The sequence below is a fragment of the Alosa pseudoharengus genome, unplaced genomic scaffold (assembly GCF_046254945.1).
Source record: "Alosa pseudoharengus isolate Yale_2024_CS ecotype anadromous, Long Island Sound unplaced genomic scaffold, YU_APseudo_1.1 YU_APseudo_1.1_scf_2, whole genome shotgun sequence".
In the NCBI taxonomy this organism is placed as follows: Eukaryota; Metazoa; Chordata; class Actinopteri; order Clupeiformes; family Clupeidae; genus Alosa; species Alosa pseudoharengus.
Genome location: NW_027468663.1, coordinates 48,676,934 through 48,699,743, shown reverse-complemented (window position 1 = coordinate 48,699,743; position 22,810 = coordinate 48,676,934). Strand labels below are relative to the sequence as shown.

General features: G+C 41.9%; 2 protein-coding genes across 2 annotated transcripts; one reads left to right on the top strand and one right to left on the bottom strand.

Annotated features, from left to right (window-relative positions):
• Nucleotides 1–637: 637 nt before the first annotated feature.
• leprot (leptin receptor overlapping transcript) lies at nt 638–3,114 on the bottom strand. The gene is made up of 4 exons (XM_076295311.1): nt 2,977–3,114; nt 2,338–2,413; nt 1,910–2,096; nt 638–1,811 (listed from the first exon to the last, which is right to left on the bottom strand). The coding sequence occupies exons 1-4, from the start codon at nt 2,990–2,992 to the stop codon at nt 1,695–1,697; spliced, it is 396 nt and encodes a 131-aa protein (XP_076151426.1). The 5' UTR covers nt 2,993–3,114; the 3' UTR covers nt 638–1,694.
• A 422-nt stretch (nt 3,115–3,536) lies between these two features.
• On the top strand, nt 3,537–21,428 carry LOC143134715 (tyrosine-protein kinase JAK1-like). The gene is made up of 24 exons (XM_076295309.1): nt 3,537–3,756; nt 5,388–5,597; nt 5,828–5,948; nt 6,051–6,180; nt 6,455–6,621; nt 7,343–7,682; nt 7,980–8,159; nt 8,306–8,463; nt 8,644–8,758; nt 9,290–9,479; nt 9,749–9,846; nt 9,959–10,108; nt 10,285–10,372; nt 11,193–11,320; nt 11,869–12,001; nt 12,666–12,817; nt 13,110–13,260; nt 13,480–13,574; nt 15,205–15,397; nt 17,642–17,766; nt 17,854–18,026; nt 18,357–18,474; nt 20,763–20,873; nt 21,213–21,428. Exons 2-24 carry the CDS (start codon nt 5,417–5,419, stop codon nt 21,345–21,347), a joined length of 3,432 nt encoding a protein of 1,143 aa, XP_076151424.1. The 5' UTR covers nt 3,537–3,756; nt 5,388–5,416; the 3' UTR covers nt 21,348–21,428.
• Nucleotides 21,429–22,810: the final 1,382 nt, after the last annotated feature.

Here is a 22,810-nt window from a genome sequence, read left to right as displayed (position 1 = left end):
CAGTCATTTCCATCTTAGGCAAAATCAGCTTTTTCAAAACTCCATGTACATCTGGTGATCATTGTATTTTGCTTTGTTTTCTTCTTGCTGGCTGTAAAATGCGGTATTCGCAACAGCAAATTATTTGTGAAAAATCACTATTTTTAGTTTTAATATTACTTGCATTTTTTACTGTATATTTCAACTTCTCTGTGTAGATACCATAACTTTCACTCTTCTATGGAAATACATACATAAAGCCTATGAAAGACAGAAGAGCTTTAGGTTTTGAGCAACAGTGTGTAGGCTACATGATGTATGCAAAATGTCATACTATGACAAAAGTGTTTATAATGTGAGGCAAATGTTTGCTTTAAAGATGTGTTTATGGCATTTGAATGTTGTGTGTCATTATTTTGCTGGAGATTTGAGGCATTTTGCATTTTGTGTGAGCAATTGTGGGTTTTGTGTGTGGAGTTTTTTTAAAAATAGACACAGAGTATTGAAAACGTGTGTAAACAGTGGTAAAAAACTAAGGTGTGTAATTGGGATATTGTTGTCATTTTCTTTCCTTAGTACTGAAGGAATATTACCATTTTGTTGATCACAATAAAAGTGCAATATATTTACCGGTACTAATAATACAAACAAGCAGAAATAAAATAAAAAAAACACAAGTGTTCTTATAATTTGACTGCCCTCAACAAAGACAGTCATGCACTCAACATATTCACTTTGTCAGTTTTACAAAAGGTGCCTGCTGTACATCAAAGAAAATCCCTTTGATTCGCAAATCCTATAGCATGATTGTGTTGAGAAAGTACATTTGAGAAAAGAGTGTAAATCTGAACAGATGAATATAGCTTCAATCAGCTTTGGTTATGGTAGTGTAAACTTTTACATTTTAAAACCTCCCATATTAGAAGGGGGTGAGATGGAATATCATCCGTAATACAGAAATCCTGAAAATCACTTAGACATTAGTAAATATAGCTGAGATTAGAATGGGTTATGTTGATTACAAGACTGATGTCAACTCAGCATGACAGTGACTTCGGTCATCCACAGCCGCATTAAAATGGAAAACAATCATATTGCAAGAGAGTGGATCTGGAAAGTCTTAACCATAGAAAAAGCAGACAATACAAAGCTAGAAAGAGACACCAGAGCAGTACGATGACCATCCCTGCCACATTCAAAATCAAAAGCGGCATGATACATTTGAAGATGGTCCATTGCAAGAGACAAAAGCAGGTGCCTCTGCTGAAACAGGAGGACCTCAAAGGGGACGACTGACAGGTGGAGGGTAACCACCACATCCATTTTTTATATATATATATATGTGTGGGTGTGTGTGTACAGAGAGGAGTGTGGAAGAGACGGCCACAGACAAAGGCAGGGCTTAGTTAAAGACCACTGTCTACGAGCAGTCGTAACGCAAGCAGAACCCCGTGATAGTGCGCCTCAATCCAGCTTTGTCCATCCCTTATTTGTATTTTGGCCTCCTGAACTCATGTCCTCTCATGCTCTTCCCATTCTAGGGGGATTTTCTGCTGCAAAAGCATAACATTTGCATTAGCAGTACAGTTTGGCCTTGTTTTTCCCATTGCACTCCTTCCCCCCACCTAAGTGCAGTGTATATGAGGGGCTGGGGGAGGGGAGGGGGGGGGTCCACTCTCTTCTCTTCAGCTCCGTCTTCATAGGGAGGGGGCTCCCTACCACTGCTCCCAGCTAAAATCATCCCCGCCACCGAACACCAGGAAGAAACCCAGGATGGTGAGGAAGATGACCGTGTTGCCAGCCAACACCAGTCCACAGGCTCCCCACTGGATCTGTCATGGGAAAAGGACCAATTGGTTCAAATGAGCGCCGAGAGAGACTTTTGTTTTTACAATAAAATGTGTACAATGTAAAGTGACATGACACATACCACATATACGTGAGCAAGGACTATGGGCAGACCGAACGCAGACACCACAATACCACTGGTGAGAAAGTATGCCAGCTCGCGACAGGCATTACTGCCTGAGTCCCCATCATCACTGACTCTCCGCGCAATAAAGTGAGGGATGGGGGACAGCACGTAGAAGATGAGGACGAAAAATGGCCAATACACTCTGTGAAGAAAAGTGGACAGGATAAGTGCAGTGCTGGATGTAAATCAGAGCAAAGGGAAAAAAGACTTTGGGTACATAACTTATACGACGTGTGTAGATTTACAATACACAAGAGTGCTGTAACTCAGAGATTGAGGAGATTGATGCATAATAACTCTCAGAGAGCGGAGGACTGAAGTTAGCAATAATTTATTTCACTACTTCCCTATCCACCAAAATGATTCATCTGTAGGCTTCTTACCCATACTGATCCAATGCACAGCTCAACAAAAGGAATGTTAATCCAATAGCCCCACTGAAGGACAGTCCCACCAATGCTATGAAATATTAAAAAAGAGAGAGACATCAGCTGTAATGTTGTTCTACAGGCAATAATAACGTACATACAATAATATTGTATAACTAACAAAGCACACGATGCTGCCTCCTAGGGGACAAAGAGTGTAAATGCAGGACACCAAACAATGTTACCTTGCAAACTTTTTTAGTTAAAAAAAAAAAAAGTAATGTTAATAACAACTGAATTAGATTAAAGGTCTCCTTCAGGTGTATATAGTGACTAGACCTATGACTGCTACTACTAAACTTTGTTTAACCCAATTGGGGAGTTGAGGTGTCACAGGTGCTCACACAACCTCTGGGGAATGATTTCGAGAGCTCAAGCTGCGAGCAAACACTGAAAACAGCGAACATGCAGTGTGCTTGTATTCCTGATTTGGTAGCCTATATGAGTTGTGACGACGTAAATCAACACAAAAGACCTTCAAACATAGCGAACAAACGAGTCAAGGAAAATGACCCCTTCGTCATAAATATTAATATAAAAAGATATCGTAGGCTATGCTTAGCATAAATGATAGGCCTACAGTTCTACATTTACCTTTAATCCCAGCCATGTTTCGCAAAATCAGTTTCTTGTCTTTGTGCTAAGAGCTCAGAAGCCACTTCCTATTTCCTCCTTTTCGTGGGGTTTCACCAGCTGATAGTCTTAAAGAAACAGCTGCCGGAACGGACCTCATCATCATGCCTCAGACATGCACCTAATGCCGGGCGGAGCTAGATATTTTACATTTTGTTCCTTTATATTTTATTTTATTCCATTTTGTTTTGTTACCTTCTTCCTGTCTATTTGACCAAATTATTTCCCTTCCAGAATAAATTACATTGTTTACCTTGTGTAGCCTATTTGGTCGTTAGGAGGTCTAACATTCACTTTTATGAGGCTAAGGAATATAATAGATAAAATAACTCTAATAGGCCTACATATCATAGTGTATTATTATTACAATATGTTGCTTTCGGTATAGGGTCTTCGCTATCAGCGATAACTCCCACAAACAAAAACAAACGAAACAAAAGTGATTGACAGGACCTCCTGGCCAATCATCGGTGTCACCGAAACTTGGGGCGGATCAACAGTGACGAAGTTTACGGGAATCGGCATAATATGCAACCAATTTTCAGGAAACGTAATGATCCGGTTACTGGCGTTACTGTCCGAGGAAATTGGCCTACTGACACAAACATTTACTTATGTACTGTAAGAAAAATATTTAAGTAATTTTGTTTATTTGCCTACATCTTGAAAACAAAACAAGAACATCGTTTCATGTGTGCTGCTTTCCAGGACAGACATATGCGCACTGTCTTGAAGCAATAGGTGAGTTTACTTTCGTTTTTACAAAAGTGTGTCTTAGCCAGCTCATGCCTTATGCTACTACTCTGGTTATGAGATAGATATGAATTGTGACCGTGTTGAATGTCGTGTTGGCTAGCCTACATAACAGAGTTTATGGGGAGTATAGGGAAGATGTTTAACATATGCTGCTACGTGCGAATTGACTCCACATTTGCCTGTACATGTCCAAAGTCTATCCTGGCGCCCCCCCAAACAGGTTCGAAACTCTTCCCAAAATATAACTTAACTGATTGGTAGGCTATAATTCACCTTATTTATGACAGCTATTATGGGGTTTATCTGAGTTGCTGTTGTCAGAGCGCATCTGCACGGAGACTCGTTCATATTCAAGAACACTGTTAAACTTATCTTGACAAGAAACTGTCAGACAAGTGTGGAGTCCAGGCAGAGACAAAATAAATTGTTGTGTGGTTTTATATCCACTTATCACGTGCCTGATATTATTGGCCATCACTGCCCTAATTCACTAAAACAAAATAAGTCTTAGTACAGTACATCAATGGTGTAGTGTACTGCTAAGATTAAAGATAGGTATAGGGCATTAAATAGAGCTGGCCACCTGATATTTTCAGCAGACCTAATCTGGCCCCCACTGAATAAAGTTTGGACACTCTGACACCTGTATTGTAGTCAAGACCACCTAAACCAAGACCTTACCAAGACCAGGTGAATAATTCGAGACTGTAAGACTTTGAGAGACCAAGTTAAGGCCAGGTCCCGGTCAAGACCAGAACCACATTTTATATATCGTAGGATTTAGCATACATTCGCATATATTTGCTTGATCCCAGACAACAAGAGTTTCATTCATACCTTCACATATATCCTGTAATCAGTTGAGGCTTAAGGGGGACGGCAGTTAAGAAAAGTAACGACATGTTCACATTTTTACAAGCAGAGTTGCATTTGAAGCAGGATGTTTTACATCCAATAGTCATGTGTTAACAAACAAATTAATTTTGAGGTATTGTGATATAGTGGTCTGATCTTGAAATAAAACCCTGAGTCTCAAATGCACGAGATCAGTAATTCGAATACAGTCAATTCCGAGACAAAACCAAGACCATGAAGTCTTAAGACCAAAACCGGTCTTGAGTACTAAAACACCTCCTGACCCCAGAGGAAATCCTTCTCCATCAATTATTTTTGATTGGTGATCTTTTATTAGTAGCTTTTTAAAAGGGCATTTCAATGTCTAGTAGTCAATTTCCGGGCCCCACATTGTCAAAAAATATTTTACTAACATACAGTAGACCTACCTAGTTATTACAACACAGAACACCCATTTCAGTATATGTGCATGACTTTGTTTTTTCTCTCTCTCAGGGAAAGAGTAGCCTAATGTACTGAAGCCTAAAATCTTCATGTTAAAGTTAAATCTGTGTTGATTTGAAGGGCCACTCAAAAACATTAACATTTCAGGACATGACGATAAGAGTAGTGGGCTGTTTCATCCAAATATTTTTTAAAAGCTTTTTTGAAGTGGGTGTAATGTTTTTTTTAACCATGTGTTCAGGAATCTTTCATTACATTTTAAGAGGGACATATGTGGCATACTGAATTTGTGCTCTTGTAATCCGTCCCATCCTCAGGTGGAGTTGGTGGATTAGAAGAGGCTGACATGGATATAGGGAGACAGATCCTGGCAAAGATGCGGAAAAAGAGAAAGAGTGACCACACAGGGCCGTCTAGTCCAAAAGGCTTAGAAGTCCACTTTTACACTCAAGCCACTCAGCCACTGGTAAAATCCAAAGGGTGCTATACTGTGGAGGATTTGTGCACTGAGTGTTCCAAACTGTTTGGTGAGTTATCCAGTCAAATGCACTGGGAGGTTTACAGACAGTTAGTTCTGAAGTTCCTGTACGTTACCTGTAAAAAAAGTGATAAATGAGTTGAGCTTCCTGTTCCGATTGATGGAGTGACTATCTGTTCAATGTTAGTTCTTCATCTGAGCTACCACTTCATCTCTACAGCACCTCAAGCATTGGTCAGTGGTCAGCGCATAGATAACAGCCTATGGTATTTTTTGTAGGAATCTCTCCACTCTGTCACAGTTTGTATGCCCTGTATGACGAGGAAAGAGCAATATGGTACCCTCCAAATCACTCCTTCAAAGCAGACGGAGCCTGTATAAAGCTCTACTATCGCATGAGGTAAGATAGGAACAACTTTGAAGTTTAAAATAACCTGATGTATTTGGCTGTCAGTAGAACTGAAACCAGATAAGACATTCACCAGAGTCTGTGGCATCTTAGGTTCTACTTTACCAACTGGCACGGCACCCAGAAGATTAAGAAACCCATGGTTAGGCACACTTTGAAGCGGGTGGGACCTGAAGGCACCTCCATTCTGGATGAGACCTCATTGGCGTACCTCTTTGCACAGGTCTGCAACCACATATTGACATGACTTCACAGATGTCTCATTCATGTCTCACACATGGTAACATTCATGACAAGATAGATGCCAAGCATAGAGACGATCCCAGAGATGTTAGACCTAACTGTATGCATGTGTTGCCTTGCCGATCAATCCTCTACATTTCCTGGTCCACACTCCTTGGTGGACAGTGTGTGTGTGTGTGTGTGTGTGTGTGTTTGCTTTTGCAGTATGTGTGTACAGTATGTGAATGTGCATTCTTGTGTTTGTCCATCCACAGGGCCAGTATGATTTTGTCCATGGCTTGGCCCCAGTACGTCTTGCTCAGGACGAGGGGGAGTCCCATGATATTGAGAATGAGTGTCTGGGGATGGCTGTGTTGTCCATCTCACATGATTCTGCAGACAAAGAGCACCTTGATTCAGGCTCCACAGTAAGGAAGATAAGGTAAGACAACTTCAGCTTTCTGTGATACCACTCAAACACACATTCACCCAAGTTTCAAATGTGGTAAGAGCTCATTGTTGATCAATGCAGGATGTTGTACAGACTCATATTCAGCTGAATGATGTGCATTTGAGAAGTGTGTAATTTCAGATGTCAATAATATTTTAACATGTTGTTGATGGATTGGATGGATTAGAAATCCAAGATAAGATAGACATGAAGGGTAACTTAGAGCAGACAAAGAATGGAAAACTGTTTTTACTTTGTGTTGAATAAGGAGTTTGGTTCAAAGCTACAAAGCTACTGTAAACCGGAAATGGTTGTTTCCTTCTTCATATGCAAACCTCAGACTTTGAAACAATGACTATAAATGGGTGAATCTGAACAGACAGAGTGTGAACGTAGACTGTGATGCAAGCCATACCTTTTTCATATTTTACACTACCACTTTTAGTTGGAGATTCAGGTAGAAGTTGCTTTAGCCTATTTTGAGTGGTCTTTGGCAGCCAATCAGTGTAAAACTCACTTAATTATTCATCTGGGTGCCGGATAAGCATGAGGGGGCGCTAAATGTCTGCCAAAATGGGCCATTTTATCCCCTAATTATAGGCTTGTGAATGGGTTTGACAGACCAATGTTGCATTTTTTTTCTATGTTAGTATGAGTATGTATGTATGTCATCTTTAACTACAGTTATTGTTTTTACCCTTTATGGCTCCAGCTACAAGAGACACATTCCTGAGTCCCTGAAACAGTCCATCTATCAGCGTAACTTCCTTGTCCGGCTTCGCATAGCGAATGTCTTCAAGAGGTTCCTCAACGAGTTCAACCAGAAAACGGTAATGGAGAGATCTGTGAGCCCACTGGACCTAAAGCTGAAGTACATCGCCACTCTAGAAACGCTGACGGAAGGCTTTGGCTGTGAGATCTTCGAGCCGGCCTCTCTCCGGACCTTGGACGCCGATGGCCTCGACCAGAGTCCGGTTCCCAAGCAGCCAGCCTGCCACCAGGTGCTGGTGTCGGGGACAGCCGGCATCCAGTGGCGCCTGAAGCCGGCAGAGGTAAGACATGGTAGTGTGACCACTGCATCACTGCAGCCTGCTGCTTACTGCATTCTCACACGTCTTCTGTGTCCCCATGAGATCTATTCAGAAATGTTAACATGGTCTAAGTAGACACATACTGTAGAATACTCAATACTCACAATATGAACATAGTATAATGTAAAAAAAAAACAAGTAGGTTGTAAGTGCTGGATTAAGATTTGCTAAAAGCTCTTGCTCTTGATTAGTATTCATGTCTATGTGGAATATTGTGAAGCATAGTGCACTGATGCTGGGAATTGAACTGATCCCTAGAGAGAATTGCCTCCGAAGGAGAAAGCCAGTTCCAAGAAGACCAAGAGGGACAGTTGCCTGAAAAAAGACAAGACAAAAGACTGTCAGGACTGGATAACTTTCTCCGACTTTTATGAGATCACACATATTATCGTCAAAGAGTCATTGGTCACAATTCACAAACGGGACAACACACAGATGGTATGCTCACTTTCTCTCTCTCTCTCTCTCTATCTATATATATATATATGTATACTTCAGCTACATATGAAATCAACATTTAGTCTTTAATCTGATCGTTCTCATTTCCTTATTACTTCGTGTTTTGTTTGTAATAATATTCACAGGAGCTGGACCTGGAGAAGCAGGAGAAGGCTTTCTCTTTCATTACCTTGGTGGACGGCTACTTCCGGCTGACAGCAGACGCACATCACTTCCTATGCAGAGAGGTCGCCCCACCCTCCGTGAAGCTGAACATACTCGAGGGATGTCACGGGCCAATCAGGTGAGTGAACACACTCCACCCATGTACTTGCCCTGGCCCCACCAACATTTGGGATTTTCTCAGAAAACCTGACTACAGACTCTGTGACTTTACTTTTGCACACTGTACTTGCATGTACTGTTAATATGCAACTGTACAGTTGAGATTGTATGACTAAACCTCCCTGGGTAATTCTCACAGCACGGACTACGCTATTCACAAACTTTGCGAGGAAGGCAATGACGAGGGCCTCTACTTGCTTCGCCGGAGTAGCACCGATTATGAGCACATCCTCCTGACTGTTGTGTGCAATGAGGTATGTCTCCATGGAGGTGCTACTTATGAGAGCTCAGACATAGTGTAGTTTGTAGTATTGTTAATAATAGTTTCAGGTGAAAGGTTTACTTTTTCCTTAAAACATTAAACTTGTTACACTTATTATGCAAAAAGCATAATTTGGTCATGGCGGATGTGGTGGCTATGGTGGTCATTTCACTATCCTCCATGACCAAATTATGCTTTTTGCATATACGTGTAACAAGTTTACATAGCCACCACAAGGTGTTTTTGCGGTGGATCCATATTTGAAAATCTGTTTTCACAGTTATAAATAGAGATGATGCACATTCACAGTCTTGTATTTGAATTACATGTAGCATTAGAGTTGGTGAGATTTTATAGAGAAACACACACTAATTGCACCACAGGTTGTGAGCACGAATCACCAATGCCAATGATAAAAATGTCATTACAAGACAGAGATTTTTTTTTATTTTGCACCTGACATGCTGTTGCACCTGATTTTTCTTTTTTGCTCCTAACACGCTTGTGTGCGTCGTGGGGACAGATGAACTCAGTGGAGACCAAAAGCTACAAGCACTTCCAGATAGTGAAAGAGGGCGACGGCTACCTGCTGTGCGGCACGGAGGTGAGTCAGCCAGGCCTCAGGGAGCTGATGGAGCTGCTGGAGGGGCAGCAACTGCGCTCGGACAACACTATGCTACAGCTGACCAGGGGTTTCCCACCCCAGCCCAAAGGTAAGCACCACCACCTAGCATATACCTGTCTGACTCGCAGGGCTAGAGTTAGCATACACACGCACCTTATTGAAAACGTTAGTATAGAGAACCTTGTGTTGACAATATTTATGTACTGTTTCTTTACCATCAGATTTTAAGATGTTACAAAATAGATGTTGTAATGCTTTATTTGTTTAAGTTGATTCAGATTTTGGAATATAAAGTGCAACAAACAAGCAATCATTGGGATAGAAAGCCATGACTGTCTGTGATTGACTTTATTTCAGAGATTTCCAACTTGCTAGTTGCAACAAGGGAAAAAATCCAGAATCTTTCACCGACTCACCTAGTCTTCCACAGAATTCTGAAAGAGGACGTAGTTGAGGTATTGCTACCATTCTGCATGTTTGTAGTGTGTGTGTCTCTGTGTGTGTGTGTTTGGATTGTTCTGCTTTGGTACTTTTTAGTTACAACACCATAATTTCCTTGTGGGGCAGGGGGAGCACCTGGGGCGTGGCACCCGGACCAACATCTACGCCGGCAAGCTGAGGCTGCATGACGAAGCCGATTACTTGGACTTTGCCAATGACCACCAGGAAGTGAAGGTGGTGCTGAAGGTTCTAAGTGCTGGACAGAGGGACATGTCTGTGAGTAGGCCTGTGTCTCTCCTCTCATTCCCCTTCTCTCTGATATGGGGCAAATTTTTATGTGTCTCACAGAGAGTTCATTGATACCAGCATGTGTGTGTGTGTGTATTAGTGTGTGTGTTGGAACAGTAGTCAGATGGCTAACTGAGGTTTTTCTGCTTCTGTGAACCTGACAGGACTTCTTGGAAACTGTTAGCGTGATGCGTCTGGTTTCACACAAGCACATGTCTCTGCTGTACGGGATCTGCGTGCGCAACCAAGACAGTGAGTAGCATCTCCTTAATGCTGAATGTCTCTCAGTGGATGCTCCTTGGAATTGTCCATTGTCACACTCAAACACTGGCCTTTTTTAGCTGTCATTTGAAGCTCAGTATAGCCTTTGAGGCAAGCACCAATATTTAATGTTATTAAACGGCTCTTCATAATGCTGCAGAATGCTCCATTCACTTGAATGGGCCTTACCAACGTTCGGTGGTCTGCTAATTCTCAATAACAGACCGTTGCTAAGTATTACAGACCGCTGTCAAGGAAAATGGGTTTTGGGCTTCTAATTCATGTCTTTCATTTCACTACGCAAGGACTGGAACTTAATTCAAAAGTGAAAGCAGACGGTTGATCAGCTGTGTTCTAAAGAATGTTTGATTCAAGTTCAGCATGTGCTGTTGCAAACTATTTGTTTCTCAGCAAAAGCCATGATGAAACGGTAACAAATAGGCTATAGCCTAGGCTATGTAGGCTAAAGAGTTATATCGTGGGGAGTTTATTGTTTCGTTTTGGCAAGTAGCCGTGTAATATGTGGGATAATGTATAGAACGCCAGTCATTATCGGGAAATAGGTCCCTTCAGGGCGGAACAAGACCCCTCTGCTGCGCGTCGGGGTCCGGTTCGCCCTGTCGGGACCTATTTCCCGATAATGACAGGCGTTCTATACATTATCCCTTACATATTTTAGCTAGTTGGCAATTAGACATCTATAGATGCTGCTATAACCTTTACTCATCATTATTGTCGTAATGGTCACTGACGTAATAGCAATCCTGAATTTGACCCTGTCAATCATTGTTGCCCTTGTTCTGTGGTGCAGTCATAATGGTAGAGGAGCATCTCCAGCATGGACCCCTGGACCTGTTCATGCAGGCCCATGCCTCCAGCCTCAGCCCAACCTGGAAGTTTCAAGTGGCCAAGCAACTGGCTAGTGTCCTGAGCTACCTGGTGAGAATTTTAGCTATTGGTCTGTTTTACGTTTACATTTACATACAATTTCATTTAGCAGACGCTGTTATCCAAAGCAAATTACTTATGTCAATTATATTACAAGGGCCAATGTCCCTGGAGCAACTTAGGGTTAAGTGCCTTGCTCAAGGGTAATGAACCCACAACCTCTCAGGCTACTACATGGTAGCCCAGCTCCTTAGCCACTACGGTACCACTGCCCTTGGTAGCTACAGTATTTAAATATAACTTCAAGCAGTGTTTTTTTCACCTGACTCTAATTATATCAAGTTCAGTGGTGACCTTGGTCCTTGCTATCAGCAGTCTATCTGTAGCAATAACAGATACAAATGTCACTATATAATCTTACTCTTGTAAAAGGTGAAGGAAGTGGGGAATTCCACTATGTCTCAATCTACAGTGATAATGATATGTCAATGTGTCATCTTTAGATTAGAATGGCAGCCTTATACTACTATACCTGTATTACTATGCCCTTACACTGTCCATTCGTTATGCAGTATTATGTTTGGTGTCCCCCTTTGTAGGAGGACAAAAGGCTCGTTCATGGGTTTGTGTGTGCCAAGAACATCCTGTTGGCCAGGGATGGCCTGGACGGAAATGCCCCTTTCATGAAGCTCAGCCACCCGGGAATCCCCAGCACAGCTCTCTCCAGAGAAGGTAACAAAAAGCACGGTGACTCGCACACAACAGACAGGAAGTTTGGCATCACCAATCTGAAAACGCTGAAAACACATACTGAATCCGTCATGTCAGTCCTCACTTAACAAAGGTCAATGTGAGCTTATAAAATACTACACCAACAGAACTACACTAGTTGATATTAGTGTCAATAGTAATTTAGATCAACACCCACCCAGCAGAGAGGTTTACAGTACCCATGAATCTGAATGTCACATAAACCTTTCTGAAATTTCAGCTGAAAACCACTGACCATTTATGTCAGTGGCCAACCTAACTTCCTGCCCCTCTGCAACATACAGGGTGTGTAGCAGAATGAGCAGATACATGCTGATGATAAATGGATTTAAGAAATGTTTAGAAACATGAAAGAAAACCACAGGACACACAGGGCAGCATGCAGAGTGCACATTTGATTCATTGGGTTTGCAAAAAGATCACCAATCTCGGGCCATATCAAAGCTCTGTAGAGAGCTCAGACTTGTCTGTGATGTGGGCTGGAGAGGAACTGATGAGCCTGATTCCCTGCACTAACAGTTTCCTCTCTCTCTCTCTCTCTCTCTCTCTCTCTCTCTCTCTCTCTCTCTCTCTCTCTCTCTCGCTCTTTCTCTCTCTGTCTCTGTCTTTTTCTCCCTCTCTGCAGAGCGCCTGGACCGTATTCCATGGATAGCGCCCGAGTACATGGAGAACCACAAGGTAGTGAGCATTGCAGCTGACAAGTGGGGGTTCGGCGTAACTCTGTGGGAGATTTGCCACAATGGAGAGCGCCCCCTTAAGGATAAGAAGCGCATTGAGGTATGGTCATCACACCAGCTCCACAAAGCGACAGTACACATCTTGTAGAAGAATGGCTATTGTATTAAATGTGTCTGTTAGATGACCTGTTTAATACAAATTACAGTTGTAATGTGTACTACCCTCATTGTTGCATGGTCATGTGATATTATTGAAAATGTAAATCATTCGTTTTTGCCTTTTTATATTCAGTTCAAATGTCAAGCTTTCCTTGTGGCCTAGGCTATGAAACCTTGAGTATTTATGCCTTTGTGTATTCAAGCTCAGTCTAAATGCTTTCTCCCCTGAACAGAAAGAGCGCTTCTACACAGCTAAGGGAAAACTGGTGAGCAAGCAGGTCAGTCAGTTGGCCAGCCTCATGACCGAGTGCATGAACTATGACCCCAGGCAGAGACCATTCCTCAGGGCCGTTCTCCAGAGGCTGGTGAGGATTGAGGAGGAAGGTGAGCTTTTTTTAACTTCCTGTCAGACACCTATGGAAAGTGTTTTAAATGCCTTAGGCCACAAAGCTATACAGACTGGTGGGTCATCTGTTCATAAATGGTTCAGAGAGGTTCTTAGAGGTAGACGTCAACATTTCTAGTCTCTAAAATGTACTTTGTCATGATTATGTATAACACGTCATTTTTAACACGGTTCTCTCCCTCAATCAACATTTACAGATCCTGCAATTGACTCAAGTGGAATGCCAAATGTGGACCTTGATCCGAATGTGTTTGAGAAGAGGTTCCTAAAGAGAATCAGACCACTGGGAGAGGTATGCACTTTGACACACACACACACATATATATATATATATATATATATATATATATATTATATATATATATGTATTACACAGCTCTTCACAAGGCAAGTAGAACGCTCCATTGACTTGAATGGGCTTTCCCAAAGTTCTACGGTAAAATATTTTCATGTAATTACCGCTGCAAACATAATTATCGCTGTCAATAGCAACAGAGTTTGTGCTTCTACTTCAGGTATTTCATATCACTACACAAGAACTGTAACTTGTGTAGACGGTTGATCAGCTGTGTTATTAAGAATGTTTGATTCAAGTTCAACGTGTGTTTTTGCGAACTATGTTTCTCAGCAAATGCCACGATGAACGGTAACAAATAGGCTAGGCTATGTAGGCTATCATATCGTGGGAAGTTTATTATTTCGTTTTGGCAAGTAGCCGTGTTATAAACGGGATAATGTATAGAACACCGGTCATTATTGGGAAAATAAGTCCCTTCAGGGTGGAACAAGACCCTGCCCTGTCGGGACTTATTTTCCCAATAATGACCGCCGTTCTATACATTATCCCTTACATATATATATATATATATATATGTGTGTGTGTGTGTGTGTGTGTGTGTGTGTGTGTATGTGTGTGTGTGGAAGGCCTGAATATGAACATGAACTAGTTTAAAGTTCAGTTCTCATAGGTTCAAAGTGAACAGCTCACGTCCATAGTTCACCATTTCAATTTTGAACTAGTTCAAAGTTCAGTTAATTTTTTAGTAGAGAAATATGAGAATGAAAGATCCTGCAATCAAAAGCCACAACAAATTAATGTGTTGTGTGTTGCAATGAAATAAATTACTACTAGATCTTAAATGCACACAAAATGGAAAAAAAGTTTTATGTAAAAGTATTACATGTAAAAGTATTACATGTTGTTGATTTATTGGTCTATTGCCCAATACTGTTCCTCTAAAAAAATATTTTAGATCAATGAATAAATGAATGAATGAATGAATAAATCATTTTAGTGTGACAGAACAGGACATTTTTTGTCAAACAGATTGAGGTACTAACGTTTCAGATTAAAGTGCTGAAATACTAGACAGCTTGACAAAATACTACATTTGCACAGAAACTCATTTTACTCTTTATCAATATCACTCCTGTAAACTAGGAGTTCCTCTGTAGTGGGAAGGTAAACACTCCAAAATTGTAAATTAACAAATTTCGAGGTTCGCCTACTGGCTGAACTCACTGCACTGCTCTGCAGCGTCATTGCTATGGAATACGCATGCCGATATGCCTTGCTAGTTTGTGTGTGCAATGCATCGTGGGGAAAGGTAGTGTGAAGTTGTCTAGTTTAGGGGTTGCGCTCGTGAAATGTGGAAGTGAGACAACGATATGCTGTTGGAAAAGCACGAGCAGCAGACCATGTCACTTGTCAAGAGAAGAAAAATTCTGTGACGTTTAATTAGACCTGAACAGTGGCGCTCACTTCACGTAATCTGAACTGAGAGTCCACGTTCTAGTTCTTAATTTGCAAATATGTTGCATTCAGTTCAAAGTTCACAGAAAAATGTTCAATGAACGCCTTCTTTTGAACTCGTTCATGCACAACACTGGTAGACTGTCACAGTTCCTGTTTGTTTCTGTAGGGTCACTTTGGCAAGGTGGAGCTGTGCCTGTATGACTCACGTGGTGACCGTACAGGGGAGCTGGTCGCGGTGAAGTCCCTAAAGTCCGAGAGCTCGGGGGTGGAGACCAGCAACCTTCTGCGGGAGATCAACACCATGCGTGAGCTCCTCCACGAAAACATCGTCAAGTATAAAGGAGTGAGCGCCGAGGAAGGTGAGACCACTTACTCGCTGACTTTAGAATATGACTATCTTTTCTATCTTAATCTTAAATTCCTCTTTCCAGTGAATGTCATAGGATCATGGGCAAGCACAGCAGCACCTGATAGACAGTGAAAGTTAAAGGGCCGTATTTTGACGATCAGAAACGCAGCGCAAAGCGCATTCTTAACACAGTGCAAAGCTTATTCCTATCTTACACTCAAAATGTTCACTAAGCGCTTCTCTTTTATTAAACAATGCGCCCAGGAATGTGCCAATTGACAGCCTAAGGTGTGGTCTGGCGCATTATCTAAAAATCGCTATTTTATATATGAAGCACAGCTAAAGACGCACGTCACGAGATGTAAGCAGCATCTCCTCTGCAGAATAAATGTCCTCAGGTTTTTTATTCAGTCATTCAAACATTATTGGGGTAAGTGTTGCTTTTTTCAGGCTATGTTTTCAATGGTAATCCTACCTCTTTCACTCTTCACTTCCACATTTTACGAGCGCAACCTCTAAACTAGACAACTGGGGCAGCCGTGGTCTACTGGTTATCGCGTCGGACTTGTAACCGTAGGGCGCCGGTTCGAACCCCGACCAGTAGGCACAGCTGAAGTGCCCTTGAGCAAGGCACCTAACCCCTCACTGCTCCCCGAGCGCCGCTGTTGTTGCAGGCAGCTCACTGCGCCGGGATTAGTGTGTGCTTCACCTCACTGTGTGTGTTCACTGTGTGCTGAGTGTGTTTCACTAATTCACGGACTGGGATAAATGCAGAGACCAAATTTCCCTCACGGGATCAAAAGAGTATATATACTTATATACTTATACTTAATCCATTGTCAGTCAATAGTGAAAGTAATTAACTGTGTATAACTGTTTTGTTATTGGCTATGACACCACGGTGAAGTTAGCTTCACTTTGCTATGAGTTCTAATCCATGTAGGCTATACTCTGCTAGGTTTTAGTAAAGCATGGTTTAGTGGAATACCTGTTCCATACAGTCAAGCAGATTCCTTCAAATGCACCGCTGACTATCAAAATACCGATGTGCTGTTTGAAGTTGCGCTGCTTGCTGTTAAAGGAATGACATATGTCATTTTCATTGGTTTAAAGGATGTTACCTCATAACACACCCATGACTGATTAAGAAACCGCCTTTTTGCGCCAAGCGCCCGACGTTTGATAACAAAACCACCCCGAATGTGGACTGGACAAACCCCTAAATGTATTTACCGTAAAACTCCAAATAATAGCCTGGGCTTTTATTTCCCCAAATCGCCAAACTGCACCGGCTATAGACAGGCGTCTATATGAGACGGGCCTTTAATTCCCTTCACACAAAACTTTTCCTCTGCAAAGATGGAAAATATTATCGAATTAATTATTTCAAACATACTGAATGTCTACCTACAGTATATGACTAGGCTATCTGATGACAATTACGGATCATCATTCATTTAGTGTTGAGATGTTGTTCATTGAGCGTTCACACTGAAAGCTCATAGTTTGTCACTAGCAACCTAGCCTATATCGGTCCTTTGTCAAATACAATTGCATTATCAGCCCTGACCAAAACCGTTCAAGAATTATTTATGCAAAAGTGGAACGTGCGTAATGTTTCATTCTCCCTCCTTTTCAGCACGAATGAAACAGCATGAGAGCGCATGAACCATATAGTTTCTCCCATATTTTATTTGGCAAATTTGACAACAGTCAGCTTACAGTACATTTCAGATCATAGCCTACTTCTTTCTCTTTATCGCCATGGCGGTATGCATTTAGAATAAAGAATAACGTTCGCGAACCCTTTTGTTTTGTTGCCAGCATAAAAACAAGCTTACCATCGGCCAAACACAAGGGATGAATTGAATGATGACAAAGTCATATAGGCATAGTTCATATTGAAAAAAGTTATACAATTTTGAAATATTTTCCCCACCGCAGTCTTTTAACCCAAACCTGTAGCCACGCCAAGCGTTTAAAAGAGACATGCGTCTATTTGGGACTCGGCTATTATTTGAAGTTTTGCGGTAAGCTATTCGCCAATGACCATGCATTTTAGATCGCCAAAATAGGGCCCAAAGTGTATGAATAGACTGATTCATTGTGTTTCTGATTTAGTGTGTACAGTATGTCTATCTTTGCTTTGAAGAGAGAGGTGTATCATTTGACATTTTTTCCTTTTACAGTAGCCAGAAACTGAGTTACCAATAAATTGGTTATAATGTGCATGTTAACCTGTTCAATGTTTTAGGAGGAACGACCTTCAAGCTCATCATGGAATACCTGCCAATGGGCAGCCTGAAAGAGTATTTGCCACACAACAAACCTAAGATTGACCACAATAAACTGCTTCTCTATGCCAAACAGATATGTGAGGTATAGTACACAGTATAGTATGAACAGAATTTGAGAATTTAGCTGAAATATCTGAGGTCTTCAGCATGTCGTTTTTATTGTCATCAGGGAATGGAATACTTGGGATCCCAAAACTACATTCACAGGGATCTGGCAGCCCGAAATGTGTTGGTGGAAAGTGAAAATCTGGTGAAGATTGGAGACTTTGGCCTGACCAAGAGCATCAAAGACAATGAGGGCTACTATAGAGTCAAAGAGGAACAGGAGAGCCCAGTCTTTTGGTAAGGATGTAGAATGGGGCATTGGTACAAACATTTTTTTTTTTGTAATTTTCCATTGTTATGCACCTTATATCCCACTAACATTGCACGAAAGCCGTTATAAATATCAATTTGGTCTGATATTGATTGATGACCTCCAATCAACATTCAAACAATGGTTATACAACACTTTGTATTATCAGCTGGTTCCTGAATGTTTTGTGTTGTCACATAATCTAAATATCAAGAATTCAAATTCATGAAAAACAATTTAGTTTTATAGTTAACATGTGGATTGATCTGTTGATATTCAGCTGTTGACAAGGAGTTTGTTGTATTTCTGTCCTGTAGGTATGCCCCAGAGTGCCTTGTGCATTTAAAGTTTTACCGTGCATCTGACGTGTGGTCCTTTGGTGTGACTCTCTATGAGATCATGACCTACTGTGACACCAAGAAGAGCCCTCCTGCAGTAAGTCCTTTTTCTTTACAGACACCCTGTCCCGTCCCAACCAAACTGATACAGTATAAGATAGGAAGTACGCCATACAGACTATTGACCCTTGTCTTTATACTTTGAGAGATCTACTCACATACTTTGACAGTGCTAAGTGATTATGGTCTGAAGAGTGATTTTTTGGTGTGTGTGTATTTGTGTGTGTGTGTGTCAACAGAATAGAATAGGTCTTTATTGTCATTGTCACATGTACAACAAAATCTCCAGTCAGTGCATCATTCATTGAGTTTATAAAAATATAATTTAAGTGCTGGTGTTACTTAAAAAGAATAAATAGAAACATATAACAGCATTAGCAGCACACAGTACATAAACACACAGTCATACACACACCCAGTCACTGCATGAAAAACAGTATGAACACAGTTATTGCATAAAAACAGTATGAACATAAAATCTACAGACATGCATACTTTCTGTCATTGCATTAATCCATTTCATATCAGATTCCATATTTTTTGCAGCATTGAGGGTGGTTATTGCAGTTGGATAAAAACAGTTTGAGTCTATTTGTCCTTTCGTTAATTAATCTGTACCGTCTAATGTGTACGTCTAATCTGTACAGTTTAAAGGGACACCAGGCAACGTTTTCGTGTTAATTAATCATCTTCGTAAGTCGGTATATGGTTAAATGACTCATTATGGGGCGAATGAAGGCTCTCTCGCCCGCCCCTACTGCCTGTAGGAAGAATATCCCACTTGCAAGTTCGGTGTATCCTACCCGCCGACCGAAGCAGGATCAGTTTACAGCACAGAGGCAGGCTAACGAAACGCTAGAGATTGTTGCAAACGTGTGTATATTGGCAGAGCCGGCGAAGAAGCAGCGAAAACCCTTGACGGAAGACGCAAAGAAAAGGAAAAGAGCTTCAGACCGAGCGAGGGGGAGTTTCGTAGAGAAAAAGCATCAGGCTTGCCTGGTGTCCCTTTAAACAGGGAGTGACCGGGATGGTGGATGTCATTTATAATGTTCTGGGCTTTTTTTAGACAATGGGAACTGTGTAGTTCTTCCAGTGTGGGGAGAGGGCAGCCGATGATCTTTTAGACGGTGTTGATGACCCTCTGGAGCACTTTCCTCTGAGCCGCTGTGCAGCTGGTGTACCATACGCACATGCAGTACTGTATGTTAGTATGCTCTCAATGAAGGCACGGTAAAAGGACACCAGCAGTCTTTGTGTGATGTTAGTCTCTGCTGGGCCTTTTCCAGCAGCTTAGAGGTGTTCACAGAGGTGTTGCTGTGATGGAAAGGGAAGCAGTTGTGTGTGTAGAGGGAGTAGAGCAAGGAACTCAGCACACAGCAGAGCTGGTACTGAGGCTTAGGGCAGTGGATGTGTGGTGGCCCACTCTGACCCTCTGCCTGCGGTTAGTGAGGAAGCTATTTATTCACATGCAGGTCCCCCAGTTTGACCACTAGCTTGTGAGGAAGGATGGTGTTGAATGCAGAGCTATATAATCCACAAAGAGCATCTGCGCATAGCTCCCCTACTGCTCCAGGTCTGATAGTGCATTATGGAGTGCTATGGCTATGGCGTCCTCTGTGGATCGGTTCGCTCTGTAGGCAAACTGGTGGGGGTAAAGGCTGCGGGGCAGGGCTGTTGAAGATCTTTGTGAAGATTCCAGCCAGCTGATCTGCACAGTCCTTCAGCACACGTCCCGGGACGCCATCAGGACCAGCCGCCTTCCTTGGGTGGACGGCCCGCAGCAGGCGCCTCACCTCATGCTCTTCAATTTTGAGGTTTATGCTGCTGTGGGCTGCGTGGTGTAGTGGTGCCGTCTCTGGTGCTGTGACCTCGAAGCGGGCAAAGAAGATGTTCAGCTCCTCTGCCTGCACGGGGCCACCTTCAGCAGCGCCGAGGTTGGTCCTGTAGTTGGTCAGATGCTGGACTTACCGCCACTGCTCAGGCTGTTACTGCTTATTGTCACTTGTTACTGCTCAGGTGGTCCTCTGTCCTCCTCCTGTAGTCTGCCTTGTCATCTCTGATGCCCCTCTTCAGGTTGGCTCGGGCTGTGCTGTAGAGGTCTTTGTTGCCGGACCTCCAGTGGTTGTTCTAGTTGTATTTTATTTCCAGTATTGCCGTCTGGTGTTATATTTAGTGAAAGGCATGCTGCATGTCTGTTATACTTGAAGTGTATTACTCACACAGGTTGGATTACACTAACCAAGAATTACAAATTAGTCATGTGTTCTTTTTTGTGATGCAAGAATACAGTGTGGTTTGCACTAACAAGCCGTTTCCCCAAAACAGATGTTCTCAGATATGATTGGTCGAAGCCAAGGTCAGATGACTGTCACTAGACTGGTCTCTGCCCTGGAGACGGGGAGGAGGTTACCATGCCCGACTGGCTGCCCAGAAAAGGTAGGGGGAATGCTAAGTTCAGGCCTAACTGCCCAGAAAAGGTAGGGGGAATGCTAAGTTCAGGCTTAACTGCAGATTGTTTCCAATGCACTTGTATGTGTTGTTTGCTAAAATATAAGCAATGCTATGTAATACTACCCCCGTTAGTCTGCTTCATTTTGGAAGTGGTCTAAGATGGCCTTTAAGTTCATTGAACATGTTTTCTACCTTTCTTATTTCTGTTAGAAGAGTTTTTATATGTGTTAAATATGCCCAGGCCACATGTCTCAGTTGAAACAGTATTTCTGTGACTGGGCTGAGTGGATTGTGACACATGTGCACTTCTGATGCCATCCCTAGATCTATATCCTGATGAAGAGCTGCTGGGAGCGCTTACCAGACCACCGCATTGACTTCCAAGGCCTCATCAGCGAGTTTCAGAAACTTGAGACTAGTGCTCTCAACCCATCAGACCCAGGAGACAACAGCGTCTGACAATGATCACAACTCACCAGCCTGGAGTAATTCTCACAGTAGTCACTAGTCATTAGGACAAAACCAGCATATACTGTTCACATTTTTTTAGATAAACATTATTCACAATGGAAAACTAACAATATCTAATTTTTACATTATATGTTTGTACGTTTGTATGTGATGTTACGTGTATATTTTACATTACATGTTCCCCCTAGCCTGGCGTAGCCAGACTTGAATTTTGTTCAACCTCAATTGCTGTTTATTTGTTCATTTTTTAAATGTATTGTGCTGTCATTTTCTTGTACAACAGACACAATAGCAAAATTCAAACATCTTGCTTGCAAAACAGCCTTTTTGTAGTAAACAAAGGGTGCGTTCGTAAACTGCCACTCCGATCGCTCCGAGCACTCTTAACCGTTCGTAAATTCGGAATTATCGTGTATTTAATCAGAGCTTCACACTCTCGGAGCGTCCAGAGTGTATCAGATTGAATTTACGAACATCCCCAAAATGAACTCAAGCACGCTCGGGTAATGTGAATGACCTGGCACTGTTGCTCATCTGGCCATCCCTGTATGTAGCCCCACCCAAATTATTTGATTGGCCAACCCCCCCCCCCCCCCATCAGACCCAGGAGACAACAGCATCTGACAATGATCACAACTCACCAGCCTGGAGTAATACTCACAGTAGTCACTAGTCATTAGGACAAAACCAGCATATACTGTTCACATTTTGTTAGATAAACATTATTCACAATGGAAAACTAACAATATCTAATTTTTACCTTATATGTTTGTACGTTTGTATGTGATGTTACGCGTATATTTTACATTACATGTTCCCCCTAGCCTGGCGTAGCCAGACTTGAATTTTGTTCAACCTCAATTGCTGTTTATTTGTTCATTTTTTAAATGTATTGTGCTGTCATCTTCTTGTACAACAGACACAATAGCAAAATTCAAACATATTGCTTGCAAAACAGCCTTTTTGTAGTAAACAAAGGGTGCGTTCGTAAACTGCCACTCTGATCGCTCCGAGCACTCTTAACCGTTCGTAAATTCGGAATTATCGTGTATTTAATCAGAGCTTCACACTCTCGGAGCGTCCAGAGTGTGTCAGATTGAATTTACGAACATCCCCAAAATGAACTCAAGCACGCTCGGGTGATGTGAATGACCTGGCACTGTTGCTCATCTGGCCATCCTTGTATGTAGCCCCACCCAAATGATTTGATTGGCCAACCCCCCCCCCCCCCCCCCCATATATATATATAGATATAGATATAGACATAAACATGTGTTTGTGTTGCGTGTGTGCATGTGTGTGTGCATGTGTGTGTATGTGTGTTTATTTCATCATGCACTTTATTTCCAGACTAATATTCTTTTATGCTGTCATTTTCTATATCTATAATGGTGAAACAGTGTCTGTTTCACTATAATCCATGAATCCATGAAATAAAAAGTAGAATTTCT

Coding starts and splice junctions, on each gene's coding strand:
- leprot (XM_076295311.1), bottom strand. Junction 2,097..2,337: donor TGTGCATTGGATCAGTATGG/GTAAGAAGCCTA, acceptor TTTTCTTCACAG/AGTGTATTGGCCATTTTTCG. Junction 1,812..1,909: donor TCCTTGCTCACGTATATGTG/GTATGTGTCATG, acceptor TTCCCATGACAG/ATCCAGTGGGGAGCCTGTGG.
- LOC143134715 (XM_076295309.1), top strand. CDS start 5,417: ATGGATATAGGGAGACAGATCCTGGCAAAGATGCGGAAAAAGAGAAAG. Junction 8,160..8,305: donor AACGGGACAACACACAGATG/GTATGCTCACTT, acceptor TAATATTCACAG/GAGCTGGACCTGGAGAAGCA. Junction 10,373..11,192: donor CTGCGTGCGCAACCAAGACA/GTGAGTAGCATC, acceptor TCTGTGGTGCAG/TCATAATGGTAGAGGAGCAT.